The sequence below is a fragment of the Malaclemys terrapin genome, chromosome 4, assembly GCF_027887155.1.
Source record: "Malaclemys terrapin pileata isolate rMalTer1 chromosome 4, rMalTer1.hap1, whole genome shotgun sequence".
In the NCBI taxonomy this organism is placed as follows: domain Eukaryota; kingdom Metazoa; phylum Chordata; order Testudines; family Emydidae; genus Malaclemys; species Malaclemys terrapin.
The window spans coordinates 46186790-46210185 of NC_071508.1; the positions used below are offsets into that span (position 1 = coordinate 46186790).

A 23396-nucleotide genomic window follows, 5' to 3' on the forward strand; every position below is an offset into this window, starting at 1 on the left:
TGTTCTCAGGGGTGGCATAACTACACATAGGGTTACCATTCGTCCGGATTCCCCCGGACATGTCCGGATTTTTGACCTAAAAATAGTGTCTGGGGGGGGATTTGTTAATGTCCGGACTTCCCCCCCTCCCATGCAGAGCACGCGCGGCTAACAGGGCAGCCAGATGGTGCCACTTACATGGGGCTCCGACAGCAAGAGAGAGTCCCTCCTCCACTTCCCCCTCCTCTCCCTGCAGCAGAGCTCGCTCACTCCCTCCCTCCCTGCATTCACCTCTGGCAGTCTGGAGCTCCTCCCCCACTGCTGCCCAGCGTGCCGGGAGAATGGCTCAGACTCAGCAAGCTCCCAGAGAGACCTTAGGCGAACCGAAGGCCAACGACAAGGGAGCCAGGGGGTCGGAGAAGGGGCAGGGAGATTTTGGATGGGGCAGTCAAGAGATGGGGGGGGCTTTCTGGGAGGTGTGTGGATAAGGTTTTGGGCAGTCAGGGTACGGGTAGGGTCCTGGGGGGCAGTTAGGGAGCAGGGGTCCCAGGAAGGGGCAGTCAGGGGACAAGAAATTTGAAATTAATTAATGGAGATATCCCATCTCCTAGAACTGGAAGGGACCTTGAAAGGTCATTGAGTTCAGCCCCCTGCGCCTTCACTAGCAGGACTAAGTACTGATTTTGCCCCAGATCCCCAAGTGGCCCCCTCAAGGATTGAACTCACAACCCTGGGTTTAGCAGGCCAAGGTTCAACCACTGAGCTATCCCTCCCCCTGCCTTCAAGAGGCAGGGAGGCTTAGGTAGGGGGTAAAGTCCTGGGGGGCAATTAGGGGCAGGGGTCCCAAGAGAGGGCAGTCAGGGGACAAGGAGCGGGGGGGAGGGTTGGGAGTTCTGAGGGGGGCGGGAAGTGGGTGGGTCAGAGGCGGGGCTCCTCCTGTCCTCTTTTTTGCTTGCTGAAATATGGTAACCCTACTACACAAGCAGTCCGAAGATGAACCAAGCATTCAGTGCTCCAACTGCTAAGCGAGGAAGGAGTATGGAATCCTGCTGGCAGTGCCTCCCCCCTAGTCCCGCGGAAGGGAGGTGGGGGAGATACAATCAGACTGGTAGCTGCTTGTAGAATCCCCTTCACTGCTGCAATAATTCAGGCCCTCAAATTGGAGGCACAGATAACCGAGGCTCTCCAAAAGTGAGGAGTCCTAAACCACTCCTTTATCCATTTTGTTTAGGAGCAGCCCTGCGTTAATTCCTCTCAAACCACTTTTATTTTTCTCTGATCCTTTCCCACCAGTTGTCTGCCGTTGGGGACACTGCACGGGTTGTTTGTGTCCTTTCTGCTTTGTGAGGCTGACAGCTGCTTAATAATGTAAAGCTCCCCTTGTTTTTAAGCTGTTGGTTTGTTTATTTCAAAACCTGCTGTGTATTCAGGCACCAGCTAAGCCTCCAGACTGGATCTGGGTGTCATCCACAATGGGGACAACCTCAGAATATGTACCAACACCCACCCACTTTGTAGTTCTGGCCAGCAGAGAATGGTGCAGTGGGTGTTTTCAGACTGGATCTTCCATCTGTGCAGCTTGGATGATGATCTATCCTGATTATAGAGGTTTGCAGCCAGCGCATTAGTCCTGCTGCTGCAGGCCATGTTCCTGGCTCCTCTTTGTTATGCATGCACTTCAGGGTATAAGCTTAAACGCTCCTCCTCTTCCTGCACTCCCGAAGAGGCAGGATGGAAAAAACCTGAGTGTGGAATCTGTGTTGGGAGCTAGGGAAGTATTTGGGGTGGGTGCTTTGTTCTTCCTTTCATGAGGAAGATGGATAATGTGCATCCCGCTCCCTTCATCCCTCCCCACAAACACGCTGTATGCACTGTTTTGATCTCTCCCTGCACGTTCTCTGATGCAGGATTCCTGGGAGTGTTTCTGGGGCTTTGCTCACTGGCTTGTGCTGCTGCTGCATCTGGAAGTCATTAGTGACCACTCAGCAGCAGCTCTGCTCTCAGGAAAGGGAAAAGAGAAGGAGGAGGGGCCAGACATGGGCTTTTCTATCCAATTCCACCAACAGCGCACACACACACACAAAAAAGTGAGTGGCAAAACAGCTCCCCATCCTCCGCCATGGAACAACACGAATCAAAAATAACCCAGAGATGGAGAGAGTGGCTGGCTTGGCTAATTCCACTGGGAAGCTCAACAAAAATAACATTTGTTAGTCTCTAAGGTGCCACAAGTACTCCTGTTCTTTTTTTAAAAATAACATGGAGACTCTCCTTCCCTGTCTCTTCCTTTGTCTAAACTGGTACTGCTACCCCTCCCTTGTGTGTGAAGAGAGTTCCTGCTCCCTCTAGAGCCTTCCCCTTAGCTTTAAAGGAAACGCTGCTGTTGCCCTCTTGCTCTTCCAAACAGGACTCCTCCTAGCCCAGTGCAATGCGGCTCTCTTCCTCCCTCTGTACATGAGGGAATGCCTTCACCCCAGGGCCTCTTGGTTGTGCAGCTCCTCCACAATACTTATACAATACTCCACAAGTGGAGATGACGCCTCCCTTTCCTCTTTCCCGAACCGGGTCCCTCTAGTCTAGGCAACACTGTGGCAGTGGGCAAGGCAGGGTGTGCATTGCCATCCGCCGCCTCGGGGTATTGCAGATGTCTAAAAGACTTAGACAAATGGTCCCTAGGAGCTGCTCCAGAGGAAGGAGCGAGGACTGGCTAGAACTCCTTTTTTCCTTTGGGAGTAAATAAGTGTGGGCCCTGGCCAGGAATTCTCATGCCAGTGTGCCTCTCTTCTCGCCCAGTTTTTAAAGACAGGTTTCAGAGTAGCAGCCGTGTTAGTCTGTATCCGCAAAAAGAAGAACAGGAGTACTTGTGGCACCTTAGAGACTAACAAATTTATTAGAGCATAAGCTTTCGTGGACTACAGCCCACTTCTTCGGATGCATATAAGCTTATGCTCTAATAAATTTGTTAGTCTCTAAGGTGCCACAAGTACTCCTGTTCTTCTTTTTCCAGTTTTTAAAGGGAATCCCAAGGGGAAGGGGCGAGCACTCGGGCAGACAGGACTTGGAATGTGTCCCAGGCTTCCTGTGGAGAATGCCTTGGTGCTGGGTTTTTTTGGAAATATTGCCATGGCAACCCAGTGTGGAAGAGACTGTATTCCAAGTTAAAGCTGCTGTGAGAGAGAGAGAATCAAAAGGGGGAGTGGGGGAGGGGAGCAGAGGACATTGACTGAGAGAGCCCATAGTATGTTGCACATTGTAGAGCATGCTTGTGTGAGCAAGACCGAACTATTGGGTGGGGGAAGGAGGGTCCTCTAGTTCTAGGATCCCTTGGTGCATAAGTCACTCCACCAGGAAAGTGCTGGCCCTGGTTCCTCTGTGCTTCATCAAGTCCAATTTAAAAAGTGATGCTTGTTCTTTTTTTTTTTTTTTTAGTGAGCTTAGTGCAGACAAAAGATGCTGGATTGACTGACAGCCCTGCAAACCGGAATTGTCTGTTTAATCATAGACCAAGCACTGGTGTCGGTGTCCTCAAACAACTAGTATCATGCCTCAGATCTGACCTGGCGAGACAAACTTTTAAGGTGCATCTACACTGGAGCAGGAGGTGTAACTTCCAGCTCGAGTAGACATACCCATGCTAGCTCCGCTCAGGCTTGTGCACTAAAAATAGAAGTCTAGCTGCAGCAGCGTGAGCAGGGGGACAGGTTAGTAGCCCAGACTATAACACTGTCCGAGACCCCAGGTATTTACACAAGCAGCTACCTACTCGCGCTGCCACAGCTACGCTTCTGTTTTCAGCGCTCTAACTTCTAATCAGAGCTAGCACAGATGTATCTATAGGGGCTAGAAATTTCACCCCCAGCTTCATTGTAGATATGCTGTGCTTTCTGATAAGGGCATAATAGTAGCTAAACTCACCTCTCTCCCCCCCCCCAAAAAAATCTTGTATATAGCACTGTCAAGAGCGAAGGACTTCTATCTCATTACCCATTTCCAGAGCCTTGTCCCAGTCTGTCCTGCCGTTTCACATGGTTGCAGCCTTGGGTGGTCTCTGTGGCTTGAAACTAGCTTGTTCCCTGCACGCACCAAGCACTGTTTGTCCTGTGTCTCATGTCGTGCAGCTGTTTGCCTGAAGAGGCCTTTGCAAGCATCTGAAAATCCTCACCAGATGGTGGGGGCATAGAAAAGGTCAGACAACGTGTTTGTGTTGTCCCCTCATGTAAGGTTAGGAGGAGTCATATGTTCAAACATAAGAAGAGAGAGTCGTGCCTGTCATTCTGTCCCTGGGGAGATGCAGATCTCTTCCTTCTGACATGGGTGTATCGCAAAGCTGAATCCAGTAGAGACTGCACTGACAGCAAGAGGTATGCATCCGAAGAAGTGGGCTGTAGTCCACGAAAGCTTATGCTCTAATAAATTTGTTAGGGCTGGTCCCCACTTAGTCCGGACTTCGGACTAAGGTACGCAAATTCAGCTACGTTAATAACGTAGCTGAATTCGAAGTACCTTAGTCCGGACTTACCGCGGTCCAGACGCGGCCGGAAGTCTCCCCCCGTCGACGCCGCGTACTCCTCTCGGCGAGCTGGAGTACCGGCGCCGACTGTGAGCACTTCCGGGATCGATTTATCGCGTCTTAACCAGACACGATAAATCGATCCCAGAACATCGATGGCGTACCGCCGGACCAGCCGGTAAGTGAAGACTAGGCCTTAGTCTCTAAGGTGCCACAAGTACTCCTGTTCTTTTTGCGGATACAGACTAACATGGCTGCTACTCTGAAACCTAGCAAGAGATACAGCATTCTGGGCCTATACAGCACCCACCACTAGGGGGGAGGAAAGGGAGATAACTTGTCCAGAACAACATCTGGAATGACTTCCTCTCAGACATTCCTCAGATACCAGGGTATGTCTCGCCACATCTGCCCCAGGAATCTTACAGGAGCTCAGTCCAGGAGAGCCACATCAGGCCCACTTTTTGGTTCTGTACTCTTTGCTCCCATAGAGACTAGAGTCTGAATTTCTCAGTATCATTTCTGCAGCTGAGAAGAGAAACTAGAGCTGGGTGGCTTTGATTCCCTCAGTGGTGCAAGGAAACCATTATATGGATAATGTTGGGTTTGGGTTCCTATTCTGTTCTGCAGTCTCTCCACCACCACCACCCAGCCTCCTTTCAGAGAGGAAATCCTGTTGGTATCCTAACCAGTCTAGGTTCTTTGCACTGTCCTAATTGCTATATTGTCTGAGAACTGTGCCCTAAGATCCTAGGCTAATGCTAGCAATGGCCAGAATAATGCCTAGAAGCGGAGGGTAGAGAATCGGTTGAATTTGCAAACAACAATGAGCTATTTGCTGGCTATTGTTACTAATGCAGCTCTGGCTTCTCACAGGGTTATATTCTTCAATTGAAAAAAATGCTCTGGGCACTGGGATTTTGTTTGTTCTAAACATCTCTAATCAGAATCTTTAATTAAAAAAACAAAAACAAAGGAACTAATAATTTTTGTTAATCATGGAAAAGGCGGAACCCATGCTGAGAAATTAAATGTGAAAGGCAGACAAAACCATTATCTAAATGTAGCTTACACTGAACGGTAACTATTGGTATTGCAGTACTGTATAGCGCTATAAAGGTGCGTGGGGCTTTATACAACTTCCAATAGGATACAAACCCTGTTATGAAGAGTTCACAACCTGAAACCGGAAAGACAAAACACAAGAACCCAGTCTCTGCCATATCTGAATGGGGAGACTAGAATAAATATGGGAAGGGGACCTGAAAGTAATGGGAGTTGCCCTGGTAGAACAGGGGTGTTCTGCATGATCTGAAGTGTGCTGCTCAAAATGTACATGTGTTTCATGCTCCCAGAGGCCAGGGTTAAATGTGTCCACTTTATTGCTATTCTCTGCCAGGATAAGTACACTTTTTTTTTTTAAATGGAGGTATCCCCTCTCCTAGAACTGGAAGGGACCTTGAAAGGTCATTGAGTCCAGCCCCCTGCCTTCACTAGCAGGACCAAGTACTGATTTTGTCCCAGATCCCCAAGTGGCCCCCTCAAGGATTGAGCTCATAACCTTGGGTTTAGCAGGCCAATGCTCAAACCACTGAGCAAGCCCTCCCCTCCTTTGGAAAGGCTGCTCATTCCAGGTCAGGCTGCAGAGCACAATGCAAAGGGAATTCTCTTGACTGCATAGCCCCTGGTCTGGAGAGAGGGCCACCCTTTCTCCCCCAGCCCCTTTGAGATGGGCTTCAGAGCCTCAGATTGGGCTTGAGGAAAATATGCAAGGATACCCCTCCCCCAAGTGACTCAGTGGCTTGATTCTTGAACTTTTGGCACTGCCTTTCCCTCAGGAAAGCTGCTAACTTGGTCACTATGGAGTCTCCAGTGTACAAGAGCGTATTGTCTGATGATTTTTTTTTTTTTTGGTTTAAATAAACTGTAGAGAAGCATCCCACTCTGTTGGCTTCCAGTAGCTTCCATTGCTCTGGCTCTCATAAAGGCCATTTGTTTGTGTCTTAGAAAGAAACTGGCTTGAGTCCCGAAAGCCTTTCAGCCTTTGTGTCGCTTTCGGAGTGCAGTCCAGCCATCCCGATGCTTTCCCCTCTAGGCTATCCGCCCTCACTTCCCCAGAGGAACAACTTCCATCCTCTGGACTTCAGTTAGGAAACTCCAAGTAGGACATGGGGTCTGTTGTACTGAAAATCCAGCTTCTCCGGCACCTGGATTTTTTTCCCTACCATGAATTGATACAGAGCTTGGAAGTGGGGCTGCATCCAATACCAGATTCCTTTCCAGAGGGCTAGAATCCAGTTCGGGTATTTCTTTTTTTCAGGGACTGGGCCTAGAGTACATTACAGGCAGACTCTGGCATCCTGTTCAGATTCTCCTTTTCATTCAAGGAAATAATCAGCATGCTAAAGGGAACTTCCTATGCTGGCCGCAACTTCATTATCTACAGACAGCTCATTAGGGAGAGTGGCAGAGAAAGCAGGGATTCTGTCCCTGCTGTCTGTCTGCCCATGCTTCTGGGTAGGACTGAGAGTACAGAGAAGCAGCCACACAACAAGCTGCTTCTGGCAGAGACCCAGGAGTTTGGCCTGGCCAGTCCTTAAATCTCTGAGTGCAAAAAAATAAATTTCTCCCCCACTGAAAATGGGAGAACTCTCCTCCTGGCTTTGCATCTGCATTCTGTCCCGAACAGAGCTGAGCAAGTTTAATGGATTTTTTGTTTTGTTTGTTTGGGGACAGAACTGATTCTGAAACATGTGGCGGGTGCAGGGAGGAATCCAGTTTGCTTCAAGCCAAAAGTTTGTTTTTTTCCCCAAAATTTTTTGTCATACAAAAATCCTGAAAAACATAATTTCAAATTGACTGAAATGTTTGACAACTCAAAGCCAGATTTTTAAATGGGTTTTTTGTCTGTTTGTTTGTTTTTTCATGTTTTGATTTGGCCATGTTCGGGTTCGTTTCACCCTTTATATTTTTAAAATTGGCCAAATTTTAAAATGCCATTTCTGGAGAAAATGTGTCAAAATGCAGCATGTTGACTTTTAAAAGAAGTAGGGTTTTCCCCTCAGCCAAAACTGTTAATTGAATTTAGGGTGACCAGATAGCAGCTGTGGAAAAAAACGGTACGAAGGGTGGGGAGTAATAGGTGCCTATATAAGAAAAAGTGTCCAGAAACGGGACTGTCCCTTTAAAAATGGGACATCTGGTCACCCTAATTGAATTCAACACAAACTTGTGAAAAGTTGCAGAGCACCAAAAATTGCATTCTTTTGACAAAAACAAATCTATTAATCAAAAAAAGTACTCCGTTCTAGTCCTGAATGACACACTGCTTTGACCACAGTCCAGTGTAAACTAAAGACAAACCTCCCCCAGTTATTCCCTCCCAACACCCCCCACAACACTTACTAGGATTTTTGTTAATGGGAGAGTTACCCTCTTCCCTTCCTTCTCCCCTCATTGACCCATCTTCCTCCTCTAATCCTCCTTTATTTCCAATTCTCTTAATATAAGGATTTAGCGGAGTTTGTCTCCACAAATGCATGGTGTTCTGACCTCTAACATTGCCTACAGCACAAGCTGCTCCCCCACTTTTTCCGCAAAGGGGGATACAAGATCTTTCTCTACCCTCCCTCCCCTCATTGAAGTTTTGACTCTGAGGGCAGCGAGACAGGATTTAGCGAGATCCGTTACAGAAAGGAATTTCTCCAGTCAGCTTGTCTGTCTTTAAAAACTTTCCCTCTGTCCCTTCGGTTAGTCCAGTTCAATAATACCTGAGTTGTCAAAGCGCATGCAGAGAGATGAGGGGGAATCCACTTTGTCACAGGTAGTTAGTCTGCCATGTGTAACTTTATCTATCTCCTGTGTCCATTTGTCATGATAGCTCTCTTCTCCTGATTTAATGGTAGTCTGTCATCAATCTGGGTCTGTGGAGATGTATGCTGGCCTCCTGCCAATCTTCATCTGACAAGATTGTGTTAATGCCTTCCCATCACCTCTTGCCCCTCTGTGCCTCCTCCCCATGCACACACCAAAACACTACTTCCCCATCTCATAGGCCTCCTACCAATCTGCCTTTGCATCAGTCGTTCACCACTTGACCTTTGGCAGCTGAGCTGATGTTTGAATTGGAACAAACTCTCAGGCTCACAAAATTCTAACTATTGGCACTTCCCCATGGCCCCAAATCTTCCCTTCCATGGTTTACAACTGCAACAAGCATCCTTGCCACCAGGCGTTGCTCTTGCCCCTTCCTGACTCCTGCTCCAGTTGACAAGTCTCTGTGACCCACCTAGTTTTTCTGTGTCCCCCATGTTAGAGTGTAAAGCAGATTGTCACCAAGGTTGGCAGTTCCTGGAAGCACTTCAGGGGAAACACACCAAGTCTTCCTGGTTGTGGGGGAATGGAATAGTTCTCAATGGGATCTGTGTGACCGTTCCAACCAGCCTGAGAGTGGATGGATGCAGAGGTACTCAGGTGTAGAGGAAAGAGGATGGAGGGGATACTGAAAGAGTGTTGTTTCTATTGCAGTAGCACGTAGAGCCCCGGTCATGGACTGGGATCCCATTGTGCAAGGTGCTGTATAAATACAGTCCCTATATCAAAGAACTTAAAAGCCCCATTCTTAAAGAACTACAAAGCTGACACTATAGGAGTGAGCACTGTGGATTCTGATGGTAACCAGAATACTTGACGCTCACAGGTTGTGGTTTGGAAGAGTGCAGAAAGTAAGTTGGCTTCCTCCCACATTAATTACTTTGTCTTTCAGTGACCATTACCAGTCCATTGCCAGGAGGAAGTCAGAGTCACTGACTGCAAATCCCATTGGGTTTCATGGAGTGGAACTTCCTTCTGCGCCAGACTGCCTCAGTGCAACCCTTGTTGCCTTTGTTTCCCTTGCAGCTGGTTTCCTCCAATTGCTGGTGGCTGTACATAGCAACATCTGTTACATAAATGCAACATTAACAATGAGACATTAAACACTCCTAAAGTTAGCAGAGTCCAAACATTCAGGCTGCTCCCACAGTATTATCTCTGCCATAGAATGATAGAAATGTAAGACTGCAAGGGGCCCCAAGAGGTCATCTAGTCCAGAGGTTCTCAAACTGGTGTGTGTGGAATGTATTTGGGGGGAGGGGAGAGGAAATGTTCTGCGCACATTCAGAGCTGAGTGGCTGGAGAGCAACGGCTGCTGGTCAGGCACCCAGCTCTGAAGGCAGTATCATCGCCAGCAGCAGTGGAGAATTAAGGATGGTGCGGTATTGCCACCCTTACTCAGTGCTGCTACTGGCGGGCAGCGCTGTCTTCAGAGCTGAGCACCCGGCCAGCGGCCACCGCTCTACCTTTAGAGCTAGCCAGCCAGAGAGCGGTGGCTGCTGGCTGGGCACCCAAGGGGTGTGTGTGTGTGTCTGTGTCTGTGTGTAAACTACTACAGATACAAACTGGAAGAGGAGTCTTGATCAAATAAGTTTGAGAACCACTGATCTAATCCATATCCACTGTGATGAGGCAGGACCAAGTATACCTAGACCATCCGTGACAGGTGTTTGTCTAACCTGTTCTTAAACCTCCAGTGACAGGGATTCTATAGCCTACCTCAGAACTATATTCCAGTATTTAACTATCCTTATCCTTAGAAAGCCTTTTCCTAATTCCTAACCTAAATCTCCCTGCTGCTGATTAAGCAGATTACTTGTCCTACCTTCAGTGGACATAGCGAACATTAATCATCATCCTCCTCATAACAGCCCTTAACATGTTTGAAGACTATCGTCAGGTCCCCCTTCAGTCGTCGTCTGGTTTTGGGTTTTTTTCCCCAAGACTAAACATGCCCTGTTTTGTTAACCTTTTCTCATAGTTTAGGTTTCCTAAACTTTTTATCATTTTCGTTGCTCTCCTCTGAACTCTCTCCAATTTATCCACGTCTTAAAGTGTGACACCCAGAACTGGACACAGTGCTCCAGCTGAGGCCTCACCAATGCTGAATAAAGCAGGACAATTGTCTCCTGTGTCTTACATATGACATTCCTGTTAATATACCCCAGAATATAAGCATTTTTTGCAACTGCATCACATTGTGGATTCATTTAGTTTGTGATTCACTGTAACCCCCAGATCCTTTTCAGCTGTACTACTGCCTAGACAGTTATTCCCTATTTTATAGGTGTGCATTTGATTTTTTTCCCCTTCCTAAATGAAGTATTTTGCATTGGTCTTTATTTAATTTCATCTTGTTGATTTCAGACCAATTCTCTGTATTTCTCAAGGTTGTTTTAATTCTAATCATGTCCTCCAAAGTGCTTGCAAGCCCTCCCAGATTGGTGCAATCAGCAGATTTTATAAGCATACTCTCCTCTCCATTATCCAAGTCATTAATTAAAATATTTAATAGTACCAGACCAGGACAGGTCTCTGAGTCCCCACTAGGTACGTCCTCCCAGTGAATCATTGATAACTACTCTTTGAGTAGGATTTTCAACCAGTTGTGCATCCACCTTTATAGTAATTTCACTTAGACACCATTTTTCCTAGTTTGAGAATGTCCTGTGGGACTATCTCAAAAGCATTACTAAAATCAAGATGTATCATGTGTATTGCTTCCCCACTATCCACTAGGCCAGTAACCCTGTCAAAGAAGGAAATTAAGTTGGTGTGGGATGACTTGTTCTTGACAAAGCCATGCTGGTGGCTGAGTTTTACTGAACCACGTGACTTACTGTAGCATAGTTTAGTTACTGCTCTATATTGCATAGTTGCTGCTGATTCATTTAAGTAACATCTTAGGGTACCTAGAGCTTGGGATATCCACCTCTTTTGTTCTCAAAAATCCAAAGTGAAATAAACAAATACTGCACCCAGGGTTGGATTTTCCAAAGTGTTCCACACTGACCTAATGTTACTCCCATTGAAGTCAATGGTAGACTTTTTAGTAGGAACAGAGCTAAACCAATGATGTGCACTTCTGAAAAACCCACTCTTAAAACCAAACAATACATTTTAAGGTTTACAAGGATAAAAGGAATCTAAACCACTACACTGTGGGAGCTACCTTCGCTTCTAGCATTTTGTTACTTTTGAGTGCTCGAGTTCCCAACCTCAGCATTGCACTGCCTTGTTATGTGGAGGGGTAACTGTTTGCTGGTTTGATTTTGTTTGCATGTTTTGCCTTTGGTTTCACTGACTTTAAATTTTCTTTTCTTTCCCTTTTTTTAAATAAAGACTGACTTGGCTTGAGGTGCTTACAGAGATCATGGGCTTCTTCAATCTCTTAGATTTATTTATTTATTTAAATAAAACCAGTTTGAAATTACTAGCTTCAGGCACTTTTGGATTCTGAGGTGTGTGTTCACACATGCTTCATTTTCACACTCAAATGATCAAGTAGACATTGGCTCAAACTGAGAAATCAGCTATGGGCATTTTCATTTGAAAAAGGAATCTGTCTGAGGCAATAATATGCAACTTCTTAATTTTTGTAAAGGATGGGTACTAGGAGTGGCTTGAAGCAGATATTGGAACGCAACCTTAACTAGCAGTTGCTAACATTTATGTTCTATTATATTTTTATTATGTCTGTTGAATTTTAGTATGGTGTTTTGTTTTGTTTTTAAAGGAAAGTATTCATAAGAGTGAATGGCGCCCCAGCTATAGTACTTTCTCTACACGTCTCTGCTCATATAGCACCATCTTGACTTGCAGCACCTCCTGCTATGCTTCTCCTGGGCCATAGTTATCCAAACTTGTAATTAGTTTTTCAGAGTGCTAATATCTAGTTAAATGATAGAATGTTTCTGGTGAAGACTCTTCACTAACATGTTTGCCCTACCCGTGTCTCTCTCCTTTTGCAGGGATCTACATCCTGATTGCTGTTGGTGCAGTGATGATGTTTGTGGGGTTCCTGGGATGCTACGGTGCTATCCAGGAGTCCCAGTGCCTTCTGGGAACGGTAAGAGACACAAATGCTTGAACATGGTATCAGGCAGATCTCTTAACAGATCTAAAATTTTGTTTGCGGGAAGTAGTGGGAGTCGTTTAAAACTGGACTGAATGGAGTACTGGAGAGCAGCATGTAGGGAAAGAATGTTACATTGGCCACTGGATAAGACTAGCTCTCTCCCGTCTTTAATAGTCTATGATGATGATGATGATGGGAGCTAAGCTTTTGGACACAGACTAAAGCAGGGATCTCAAACTCCCGGCCCGCGGGTCATCTGCGGCCCGAGAACCTCCCCACTGCATCCTGCAGAGGAGAGACGCAGGCAGACACGCTGCCAGCTGCAGGTGCCACCTCCCCCCTTTGCCCCTGCAGCTCCCATTGGCTGGGGGAGAGGAACAGAGATGTCCTCACTAGTCGCCAGGCAGAGTTAGCCATGGAAGCAGCATCATTAGTTGCTGGGCAGAGTCAGCCGTGGAGGCAGGGTCACTTTTTTCCACAATGAATATAAACAAGTCAAAATACCACACCTTGCTGCAATCCTGAAGGTTTCAACTGCTCAGTCACTGAAGCCAAACATCAACAAACTGACAGAACTGAAGTGTTGCCAGGTGCCTGGCAAACAGTAAAAACTCTGACAGGCGAAGAATTGTATAAACAGTTTTATTATTTCTAAGAAATTTGAAATAAAAAATACAATATAAACATTTTCTTCTCTGAACACCATGTTGTTGGTTTTTTTTTAATATGGAGATATGCCTATCTCATAGAACTGGAAGGGACCCTGAAAGGTCATTGAGTCCAGCCCCCTGCCTTTGCTAGCAGGACCAAGTACTGATTTTGCCCCAGATCCCTCTAAGTGGCCCCCTCAAGGATTGAACTCACAACCCTGGGTTTAACAGGCCAATGCTCAAACCACTGAGGTATCCCTCCCCCCGATGTTCAGTGACATTGGCCTGCTGGGAGGATTTGAGGACTGGCACTGGCCCTAAGGTAAATTGAGTTTGAGACCCCTGGACTAAAGGTGTAAATAGCTTCAGTGTTCTCGGAGGATGAGTGTAGTCTCCCTGGGTACCACTCTTTCTCTACCACCCCCTGCTCTTTTGGAAGTGAGATTCCCTGTGAGTGTCAGAAGAGGAGCAGTCTCCCTTGCTTTCCAGCCAGCTCTGGAGTTTGCACTGTGCAGTTCTGGACTGTCAGAAAGTTTGTGCTGCTAATGAACGTCACCAGCCTCTTGCTGATTCCTGGTCTCAGGAAGGGGGCAGGAGCCACCAGTAGGATGGGAGGGTGTAGGAAGCAGGACACAGGGCCGGCTTTAGGCCGATTCAGCCGATTCGGCTGAATTGGGCCCCGCGCCAAGAGGGCCCCGCGCTGCAGCTGTTCACCCCGCCCACTTCCCCCTCCTCCCCTGCCCTGCACACCCCGCCCCCTCCCCTGCTTCCCGCGAATCAGATTCGCGGGAAGTCTGAGACTAAGCAGCAGGGGCGGGCCGGCCGGCAGCATGAGGTAAGCTGGGGTGGGGGCGGGAGAAGGGCTCCGGGGAGGCGCGGCCCGTTCCCGCAGGCCCCAGCACGGCTCCCGTGGCCCGGCTCCGGCCTGGTCCCCGCGGCTCGGGCCCCCCCATCCCCCCCCGCGGCGCGGCTCGGGGCCCCCCCGGCGGCGCGGCTCGGTTCAGGGCCCCCCCGGCGGCTCGGCTCGGGGCCCCCCTGGCCCCGCGCGGCGCGGCTCGGGGCCCCCCCGGCGGCGCGGCTGGGCTCGGGGCCCCCTCGGCCCCCCTGCGGCGCGGCTGGGCTCGGGGCCCCCCCGGCCCCCCCGGCGGCGCAGCTGGGCTCGGGGCCCCTCCGGCGGCGCGGCGCGGCTGGGCTCGGGGCCCTCCAGCCCCCCTGCGGCGCGGCTGGGCTCGGAGCCCCCCCGGCGGCTCGGCGCCCCCTGCGGCTCGGGTCGGGGCCCCCCCCGGCGGCGCGGCTGGGCTCGGGGCCCCTCCGGCGGCGCGGCGCGGCTGGGCTCGGGCCCCCCGGCCCCCCTGCGGCGCGGCTGGGCTCGGGCCCCCCAGCCCCCCGGCGGCTCGGCGCCCCCTGCGGCTCGGGTCGGGGCCCCCCCCGGCGGCGCGGCTCGGGTCGCCCCCTCCCCCCCCGGCGGCGCGGCGTGGCTCGGGTCCTGGGGGCGGGGCTTGCAGCAAGCCCCGCCCCCAGGAATCGGGCCCCGCTCTTGCTAAAGCCGGCCCTGGCAGGACACACTGAGATTCATTCCAGCAGTCACAGGGAAATGAGGCCAGTTGGGACTTGCTGCATTTATTTGTCCCACTCTGAACACAGTGCCTCCAAGCAGCCACAGAGACCCTCCCACTTCTTTCTTACCTAGTGTCCCCTACAACCGCCCAAACCCTGGAAATCAGTTTCTGCCTGAAGTGGATAATCCAGTTCCTTAAAGGTTAACTGGCTGTGCTGTGGCCCTGAGTAGGTGTTTGGCTAAAGCTTCCTAGAGCACCACAGTGAGGCCTTCGTGGTAAATGCTGGGAAATTTGTTATTCAAGCAAGCAAGCATCATCAGCGTGATCCAACAGTTCAGGACTCTGGGCAGGTTCTGTTCTATTAACATTTGCACAAACTCCAAGCCCACACAATGCTGTTGTCCCCATTCACCTTGACCTCCACCATATCTCTTCCTCTCTATTAACCATGGAATTCCAGTAGGGACTACTCAGTACCTAAAACTGGGCTAGGTGCTTTAGATATGTGATAAACAGTTGCCAGTTCCTCCGTTTATACGGTCCAGTATATATCTATCAACAGGGGAACCTGCATAATGGAGCCCTGGTAAACTAAACCATTGAAGCGTGAAGATGATTGTGCTGCTTGTAAAGAGAGGGAATCTTAGCCAATCTTAGTGTTCAGAGTGGGAAGTAAGTCTGGATTAATCATATGTCCAGCTTCCTGAGTTTTCAAAATAGACTATTCCATGATATTTCCAGCTTGTTCTTGTGAAGTTTTGGTACTTTCAAAATCCAGAACTACAGAGCCATAAAAGTTTGAAAAATAAGAGGTGAATGAGGGAACTATCAATTTCTGAACTTTCTTTGACTCTTGCAAGTTTTGGTCTGAGCTTTGGGTGGAAGTTCATGTCTGCATTGAATCCCAGTGCTGTAAAGGACTCTGGCTGGAGAAATTCCAGCGCTCCAGTGTGTTCATGGACTGCCTGTAATTAAGACACATTGCAATGGTACATCCTGTGTATTCTGGGAAAGAAATCTATCCTTATGAGCCAGCTTCCTGCTGCCATCTCTGTGTGTATGTTCTTAAAGAAAACACAGCACCCCAAAAGCCTCTACTTGTGGGGGAATTTATTTGTTTAAAATTAGTCCTAGGCTGGGTTGTAATCTTAGACTAGACTCCAGTCTGTTTGGCTTTCCAAGGGAAAATGTTTCACAGCCCTCTCCAGTTAGGGGATTGAGCACTCCATTGGGACTCAGATCCAGGAATGGAACTTAGGTTTCCCGCCACCAGCCTGATGGGTGATCTTAGGCAAGTCATTTCTGTTCCCTGTGCCTCCGTTTCCCATTTATAAAAGGGTGATAATGATCCTGATCTCCTTTGTAGAACGTTTTGAGCTCTCCTCATGAAAAGTGCTATCTAAGAGCTAGATATAATTACTAATAACAATAGAAGGTGAGAGGAACCAAGTGGCAAATATGGCAGGGGTTGTCTGAGTGAGATCCTGAGGACCTTGGGAATACCAGGTTATAGACTTTGTCAGCAAATTCTTGTAAAACCAGGGAACTACAGTAATTCAATACCCTGCCTCCCTTTGAAGTCTAGAAGGAGATTTAATGGGCAGATGACAGAATATATGTGAGACCTCATAGTGAAACTGACTGCTACAGCTGAGATTAGCAGTGCTGACTGCATCCCTCCCTCCGTCCCTCCCACTTTTGCTTGCCAAGGGAAGGCTGGAGGCACCTTGTGAATGACACCTGATAAGCTGTGGTTACATGAGGAAACTGATGCTACTGTGCACTGAGGCATGGAGCTTTCAAGGCAAAGTGTTTTAACCCACCAGGTATTTATTTCCCCTCTGTGACCTTGCTCCCCATGTGGCTGAGGATAATGGGTGTTCATGGGAAAATGTTCATCACACAGGAGTAATACAAGGCAGTCAATGGCATTTAAATTGTCCACAAAAGCCAGATTGGAGACAGAGGCACTAAAGACTAGGAACATGGAAGTGATCTATTGAGAATACATTCTAATGCCACAGACGCTATTCTCACTATGTGGCTGGTAGGAGGAAGGTTTTCCTCCGCTAGCACACCTTGAAAGTTCTGTGCTGCTGCCATCTCCACGAATGTAACTTTGGGGAGCATAGGAAGATGCATAAGGAAATGACTATTTCAATGGAGACTCAGGAAGAGAATAACACAAAGAGAAGGTGTTGGTACTAAATGCGCGCACCATATGCATCGTGAGATGCTGGATAGCTTTTTGGACGGCAAGAAATAAATCACTCCTTGTTTTGCAGTCCTGTGACCTTCAAAAGATTTCAGGGGCTCCTGTTAATGGAAGGGCAAGCTTTCTAGCTGGACCCTGGGAATGTGGCTTTTGCTATAGGGGAAAATAATAATTAATAGAGATATCCCATCTCCTAGAACCGGAAGGGGCCTTGACAGGTCATCAAGTCCAGCCCCCTGCCTTCACTAGCAGGACCAAGTACTGATTTTGCCCCAGATCCCCAAGTGGCCCCCTCAAGGATTGAACTCACAACCCTGGGTTTAGCAGGCCAATGCTCAAACCACTGAGTGTAGTAAGGCTCTTGGTTCTGGAGAAGGGTAAGGAATAGATTGTGTGAATTCCATATTACTGGGGAGCACTTTAAGTCAAGGCACTGAGCCTTGATAGCATGTGCCTGAATGGAGCTTTTTTGCTCATGTTTTCAGTATGAGTTGTCATGCATCACTGACCAAACTCCCTAAATCCTGCTCCTACTTGCACTAGGCTCTGTGTGAAATCTGGCCTGGGTTCTCTGTGGGAGGAAGCACCTTTGGAAGTACCAAGTGCCTGGTCAGGAATCTGGAGTGGGTATCTCAGAACATTACCTTTATATAGGAAGAGTTTCATAACTGACTTGCAAAAATGACTAAAAGTGCAGCTTTCCAAAGACTTGTAAATAAACACCTTTTTCTCACCAGAGGATACCAACTGCAAGAGTGAAACCTAGTGTCCAGTCTGGGAATTACAGCAGCCTTGCCCCAGTTGTTTGGATTAAGTTACAATTGAAACCGCAGTCACTGGCTACAAATGCCTAAAGTTTTCTCTTGTAAAGAGCGCCACTTCTACTTGTAATCCTTTTCAGTTTACATGTTGGAGTCTAGGCTCTGACATTCCAGATCAGAGGCCACAAAAACAGAATAATTTTGTTACAAGTACAGTTTAAAAACTCCTTTTTCCTGACCACCTAGGATCATTGTGCATGTGTGTGAGTGAGTGAAACTGGGAAAGAAATCCCAATTGCCAATAATAAGGTGCTCCCTTTTTTATGATGTATTCTTACATCTGCACATCCACCTCTTCCCTTTCAGCTTTCAAGAAGTTGGCTGCCAGATAACTAGGACATCAGCCTTTCCCAGCAGCGAGTTGGTCTAGGGAATGGTGTAGCAGTACTGGCTGTGGGAAATGCTCAGAGGACTCTCCACGCCATGCTATCCCCACAGGAATGGAGTAGGAACACTTAGATGGCACTTGACTTGGACCAGTGTGATTTAGCTTCTCTTCTTTCATTAGTCTCCCAAAGCCAGAATAAAAAATTAACCCCCAAGTTCTCCTGGAAACCCAAAGGTCTGTCCCTCGCGGTAGTGGAACAGGAGTCACCAGGGAGACGTTATGCTCAAAAGAGCTTATACTATCTTTGAATGCATAAACAGAGGAATCTCGAGTCAGAGTAGATGGGTTTTTATGCCTGTGTTTGGCACTGGTGCAACCGCTGCTGGAATATTGTGTCCAGTTGTGTTGTCAAAAATTGAAGAAGGATGTTGCTAAATTGGAGAGAATTCAGAGAAGAGCCACGAGAATGATTAAAGGATTAGAAAATGTGCCTTTAGGCTCCAGGAGCCTAATCTATCACTATTTATCTTAACAAAGAGAAGGTTAAAGGGTGAGTTGATTACAGTCTCTAAATACCTGCATGGGAAACAAATCTTTGATAATGGGCTCATCAGTCAGACACAGAAAGGTACAACATGATTCAGTGGCTGGAACTTGAAGTGAGACGAAATTCAGACTGGAAATAAGTCATATGTTTACCGAGGGTCAGGGTGGATTCTCCACCACGGGCAATTTTTAAATCAAGGCTGGATGTCTTTCTAAAAGACATGTTTTAGGAATTATTTTGGGGAAGTTCTAAGGGCTGTGTTGTGCAGGTCAGACTAGAATCTAGTCTGTGCAGCCCGCGGAGGATGAGTAGGCAAGCAGCGGGGTGGGGCAAGCCAACGGCCGGCCGGCGGGTGGGCAGGGTGGTGAAGAGGCCAGTGGCAGGCTGGGGAGTGAGGGTGAGCCAGCGGCAGGGGGCGGGGGCAGCGGCAGAAGGTAAGAGGCCAGCAGCGGGCAGGCAGGCAGGTGAGCTGGCAGCAGACGGGCAGGTGAGCCGGCGGCGGGGGAGGGAGGGGTGAGTAGGCAAGGTGGGGGTGGGGGGATCACGATCTGAGGCGGGCAGTGGCGGGGGGAGCAGGTGAGCCGGCGGCGAGGGAGGGAGGGCTGAAGAAGCGAACGGGCGGTGCGGGGTGAGTAGGCGAGCCGGGGAGAGCGGGCGGGCAGTGACGGGGGGGCTTTATACTTGGTGGGGGGGGTGAGAAGACGAGCGGCGAGTTGATGGCTGACCTGTTCTACTGATCTTGCATCTCATAAAAATTGGTCCTTTTTGCTGCTTTTCTCTGGGCTGGGGATTGTCCGAATGCTGCAAAGAAGGTGTTCCCAAAGGAAGGTGCTTGCTTCTAATCCCGGAGGCCGTCAGTATGTCTGCTCTTCTCTAGTCAGCCCACCTGACAAGTTTGATTGTCCTTGGTCTGGCTCCCAGCCCCTCTCCAAGGGTTGCAGCTGTCTTGGAGGTGTCTGCCTTCCACGCCTTCCTCATTCACACCTCATTCATTCAACAGGGCAATTGATTACAAAGTGCGGGGAAGATCTTATTCTACTTCTAGCAAAAAGACATTTTTCTTTTACCTTAATTATACTACCTTAGGGGCCCGCTATAACATATTACCAAGGTTCAATACAAAGTCATATAAAAGTTATACAAAAATGCATAATGCAGAGATTTATCTACAACTGCATTGATTGACTGCCGTATGCAGTAATATAGTGACCCCTGGGTCTTTGAATGAGGCTTTATATTTGGGGGGGCGAGCGGCAAGTCGGGGGGTGGGGGGGTGTTTCGGGGGGCTGGGCGGTGCTGGGGGGGGGTGTTTCGGGGGGCCGGGGGGGTTTCGGCCCTCAGCTGTTTTCTTTGGAGTAATGTGGCCCTCACCGCTTTACGAGTTGTGCAGGCCTGGACTAGATGATCACAGTGGGTCCCTTCTGGCACTGGAATCTGTTAATCTTGTAGAGGGAGGTTCTGGCTTGGCAGGAGTGGAGTATTCGGGTTACGTGCTAATAGGGTGAGGCTGTGAGAACCATGTGTGTTGATATTTATGCAAAAAACTGCAGTAGCTTTGCAGGGCTGCAGCTGCCAAGAGAAACCTCCATCAATCACAGCCTGACGCACTGCTGCTGCTCAGTGGCTGGTACATGCTGTTATCCCCACGCTGGCAAAGCTAGAACGGCTTGTGTCAAAGCAGGAAGCTCGCACAACGTGCCCTGTAAGCCCAGGAAGGTTCTTTTTTTCCATAGAGCCCCCCTTCTCATGTTCTGATTGACGGACAGGTCTCTGATAATCTCTCCCAAACCCAAACCAGCCTGAATGGTTCCCAGAGTGGAATTGCTCAAGGGTCTCTCCCATGCATGTAGAACGTTTTTGCCGCAGAATCCTTGAGCCATTGAAGCCATGTTGCTATCCCCATCAGTTGAACCATATTTTTTCCCTGGTGGGACAATTCTGCCCCATTCTTCATCAAGTGGAACTGTGAGCTGCCCTTCCCAAAGCCCCTTTCTCTGCCCTGTAGTCAAGCCTCTTAATGTCCCTCTCTTAATCTGTCTTCACAGTTCTTCACTTGCCTGGTGATCCTGTTTGCTTGTGAAGTGGCTGCTGGAATCTGGGGATTCGTCAATAAAGACCTGGTAAGAAAAATATCTCTGAAACCCTTGTTCCTATGCGATCATGTGGTTGTGCAAGAGTCTGCTATGGTTTGGTCCCAGCTGGTGGAAAGATCCTCTTGTCCTTGAGGCATCAGACTGAGACTCAGGAAATACGGGTTCAGTTTCTGGTTCTACCACAGACTCACTATGTGATCTTGGGTAAGTCACTTAACCTTTCTGTGCCTCACTCCCCCTCCGTTCTCCCCCCCCACACACACACACACAATGTACAGTGCCTAGAAGAATGGGGCCCTGATCTCCGCTTGATTCTGTAGGTGCTACTGCAATACAAATAACACTAGTGGACCCTTGCATAGTGTTTTGGAGTGTAATGTGGGTGTGCATAGATATATGCTGAGGGGAAAAAATAGAGCAAACCTGGCTGCATAGCACGAAGGGAATCTCTAGACTCTCACAGCACCAAACCCCAGTGGGTATTCTTGCTCAGGGACCAGGTTACATTGTAAGAAGGGATCTCTTGCAAATTACTGTTCCTCGAAAGTGCAGTGTACATGCTGTGAATTTTCATCATGCCAGGAGCAGATTGCTACTGCCTTAGATTCCGTGCATGCACAAGATATAGAGACCGTATACAGGCCAGTCACTGTGTACTGGTCACTCACACATGAGGTGGGAATGATAGACCTACTCCCTGCCAAGCCTATGTGGACTTTTCAGCCTGAAATCTCAGTATTCAATGTCTAACCCTTGGAGCTTCAGGATGAGTATGTGTGTTCTGAGGAGCCTGAAATGAAGGACATGACCTGAGTAAACTCCCTCCTTTCACCTCCCCACAGAAGCACCCCTTCCCTTTCTGCTCTCTTCCCCCGCCCCTCCTTGCAGACACACACAGCAGCTGCCTTGTGCTGATACCCACCTACCAAGGCACCAGTTCACTTCTCTACATAATGTCACTTGGGTCTCCATGTTGATTCCTCCCTGTCTTCAGCCCTGCACTGCAGTATGCTCTGTCTTCTGGATTGAGATATGCTGGAGGGAAGATCTCTCATCAGGGACCAGAGTAGTGTTCCCTAAAGAGGGGCGGTAGGATTGGGCTGGCTGCACCTTTTGAGTCCGGACTTGCCCTTACCTTTCTTCTGGCACAGTACTCCTCAGAAACTGGTGTAACATGCACGCATGCTCCAAGGATCGACTGTCTCTGCGTGAGAACTTTGGCAATCCTGCAGTGAGGAGGGAATTGGACATTAATATTCTAGTCATTTCACCATTGGCAGGTTCAAGAAGAGAAGGCATTTACTGTGCTTGGAGAAACAGTTAGCATCGGATGGGATGGGGGTGAGAGTTGGAAAGTCAATTGCTTTATTAAGAAGTTTAATTAAACTACACAAACAAGTGGTTGTCAGTTCCATTTCAGATCCATTTGAGAGACCTCACTCACTCGTTTGTGGATGGAAACATTCAACCAATGATTCATAGTAGCGAAGCATTACTTCATTAGAAAGGATGAAGGCTAAGGATATGAAACCTTTCAGGATGGTTGTGGGCTATGTAAATGTTACTTTGTCTGGGTATTGTTGGTGAGAGGCCAAGAGGTGACAAAAAGAATAAAGTCCAGTTAGGAATTTGCTATTGATTTTTATGTGGAAGACGCTCCGATACCAAGGGGATGGGCGGCAGTATAAAATCCTAAAGCCCTCATGTCCCGACCCCACTCCCTGGTAGGATCACTGGGCGGGGAGGGGGTGGACAGACAGAAGAGGTGGAAAGAGGCCCCCCAATTGCTCTGGCCCAGGGACCCTCAAAACTGTAATCCGCCTCTGGTATAGAGAGAGCATTTGTAGAATACTTGGATATCATTGGCTGAAAGGCAGTGTGTAATGAATGCTTATACTTTTTGTCCTTCCAACATTCAGTAGCTTGAAGTACTTCGAGCTCTGTGAGGCTGAGGGGGAAGTGGTCCCTACCACTTACCTCTATAAATAAACATAGTCGGCCTAAATAAGTCTGCTTGCTTTCTCTTCAGAGACCAAGTGTAACTGTCCACAGTTAAGCTACCACACAGTTCTTCTAAACAAGCATATTTTATTCTTAAGGTAAAAGCATTGCAGCAAAAATATTAAAAGCAATAAAAGTACCTGCATGCATGCTAATAAGCTTACCAGAGATCACCCCCTCCAACATGGTCTCTGGCAGGACTAATCCTTTAAAACACCTCCCCTGCTTTGTGGTTTCAAGTTCATCACACTCTTTGCTCAGAATGAGAGCACTCATGAAAGTGTCCATCCTTTTATATGGTTTGGAGGTCTTTGAACTGGAGTATTCAGGAACAGGTATTCAGACAATAGGTATCTCTACTCAAGGGGTAGCTTCAAAAGAATGGATTCAGACTGGGTCATTTGCATTTCTCTCACCCCCGAGTATTTCCTAGGAAATCCACTTTACATATATTGTTCTAGAAAGTCCTTTGAAGTTCCTAATATCTCCTAGAGATTGCATTAATCTTGTCTTCCTGCTAGAAGTAATTCTTCCTATCCACTCTGTGCTGATTAGGCCTCAGCTGGAGCAGTGGTTCCCAAACTGGGGTTCATGAGCCCCTGGGGGTTCACAAAATGTTACAGGGGGTTCTTGGGAAAAAAATTTCCTAATGACGGACAGAGTTGTCCCTAGGGACCCTGGGCAGCACAGGCCCCTGGACTTCCAAGAGCTAAGCAGATCAAAGCAAGCAGATCTATCACAC

At 48.3% G+C, this 23396-nt stretch overlaps 1 protein-coding gene across 1 annotated transcript in view; it reads left to right on the top strand.

Moving 5' to 3' along the window:
- Positions 1-23396, top strand: part of CD81 (CD81 molecule) — a 77500-nt gene that overhangs the window by 49135 nt on the left and 4969 nt on the right. The window contains exons 3-4 of the mRNA XM_054024720.1: positions 12334-12431; positions 20606-20680. Of these exons, the coding sequence (XP_053880695.1) occupies positions 12334-12431; positions 20606-20680 (173 nt within the window). The remainder of the gene's footprint in view (positions 1-12333; positions 12432-20605; positions 20681-23396) is intronic.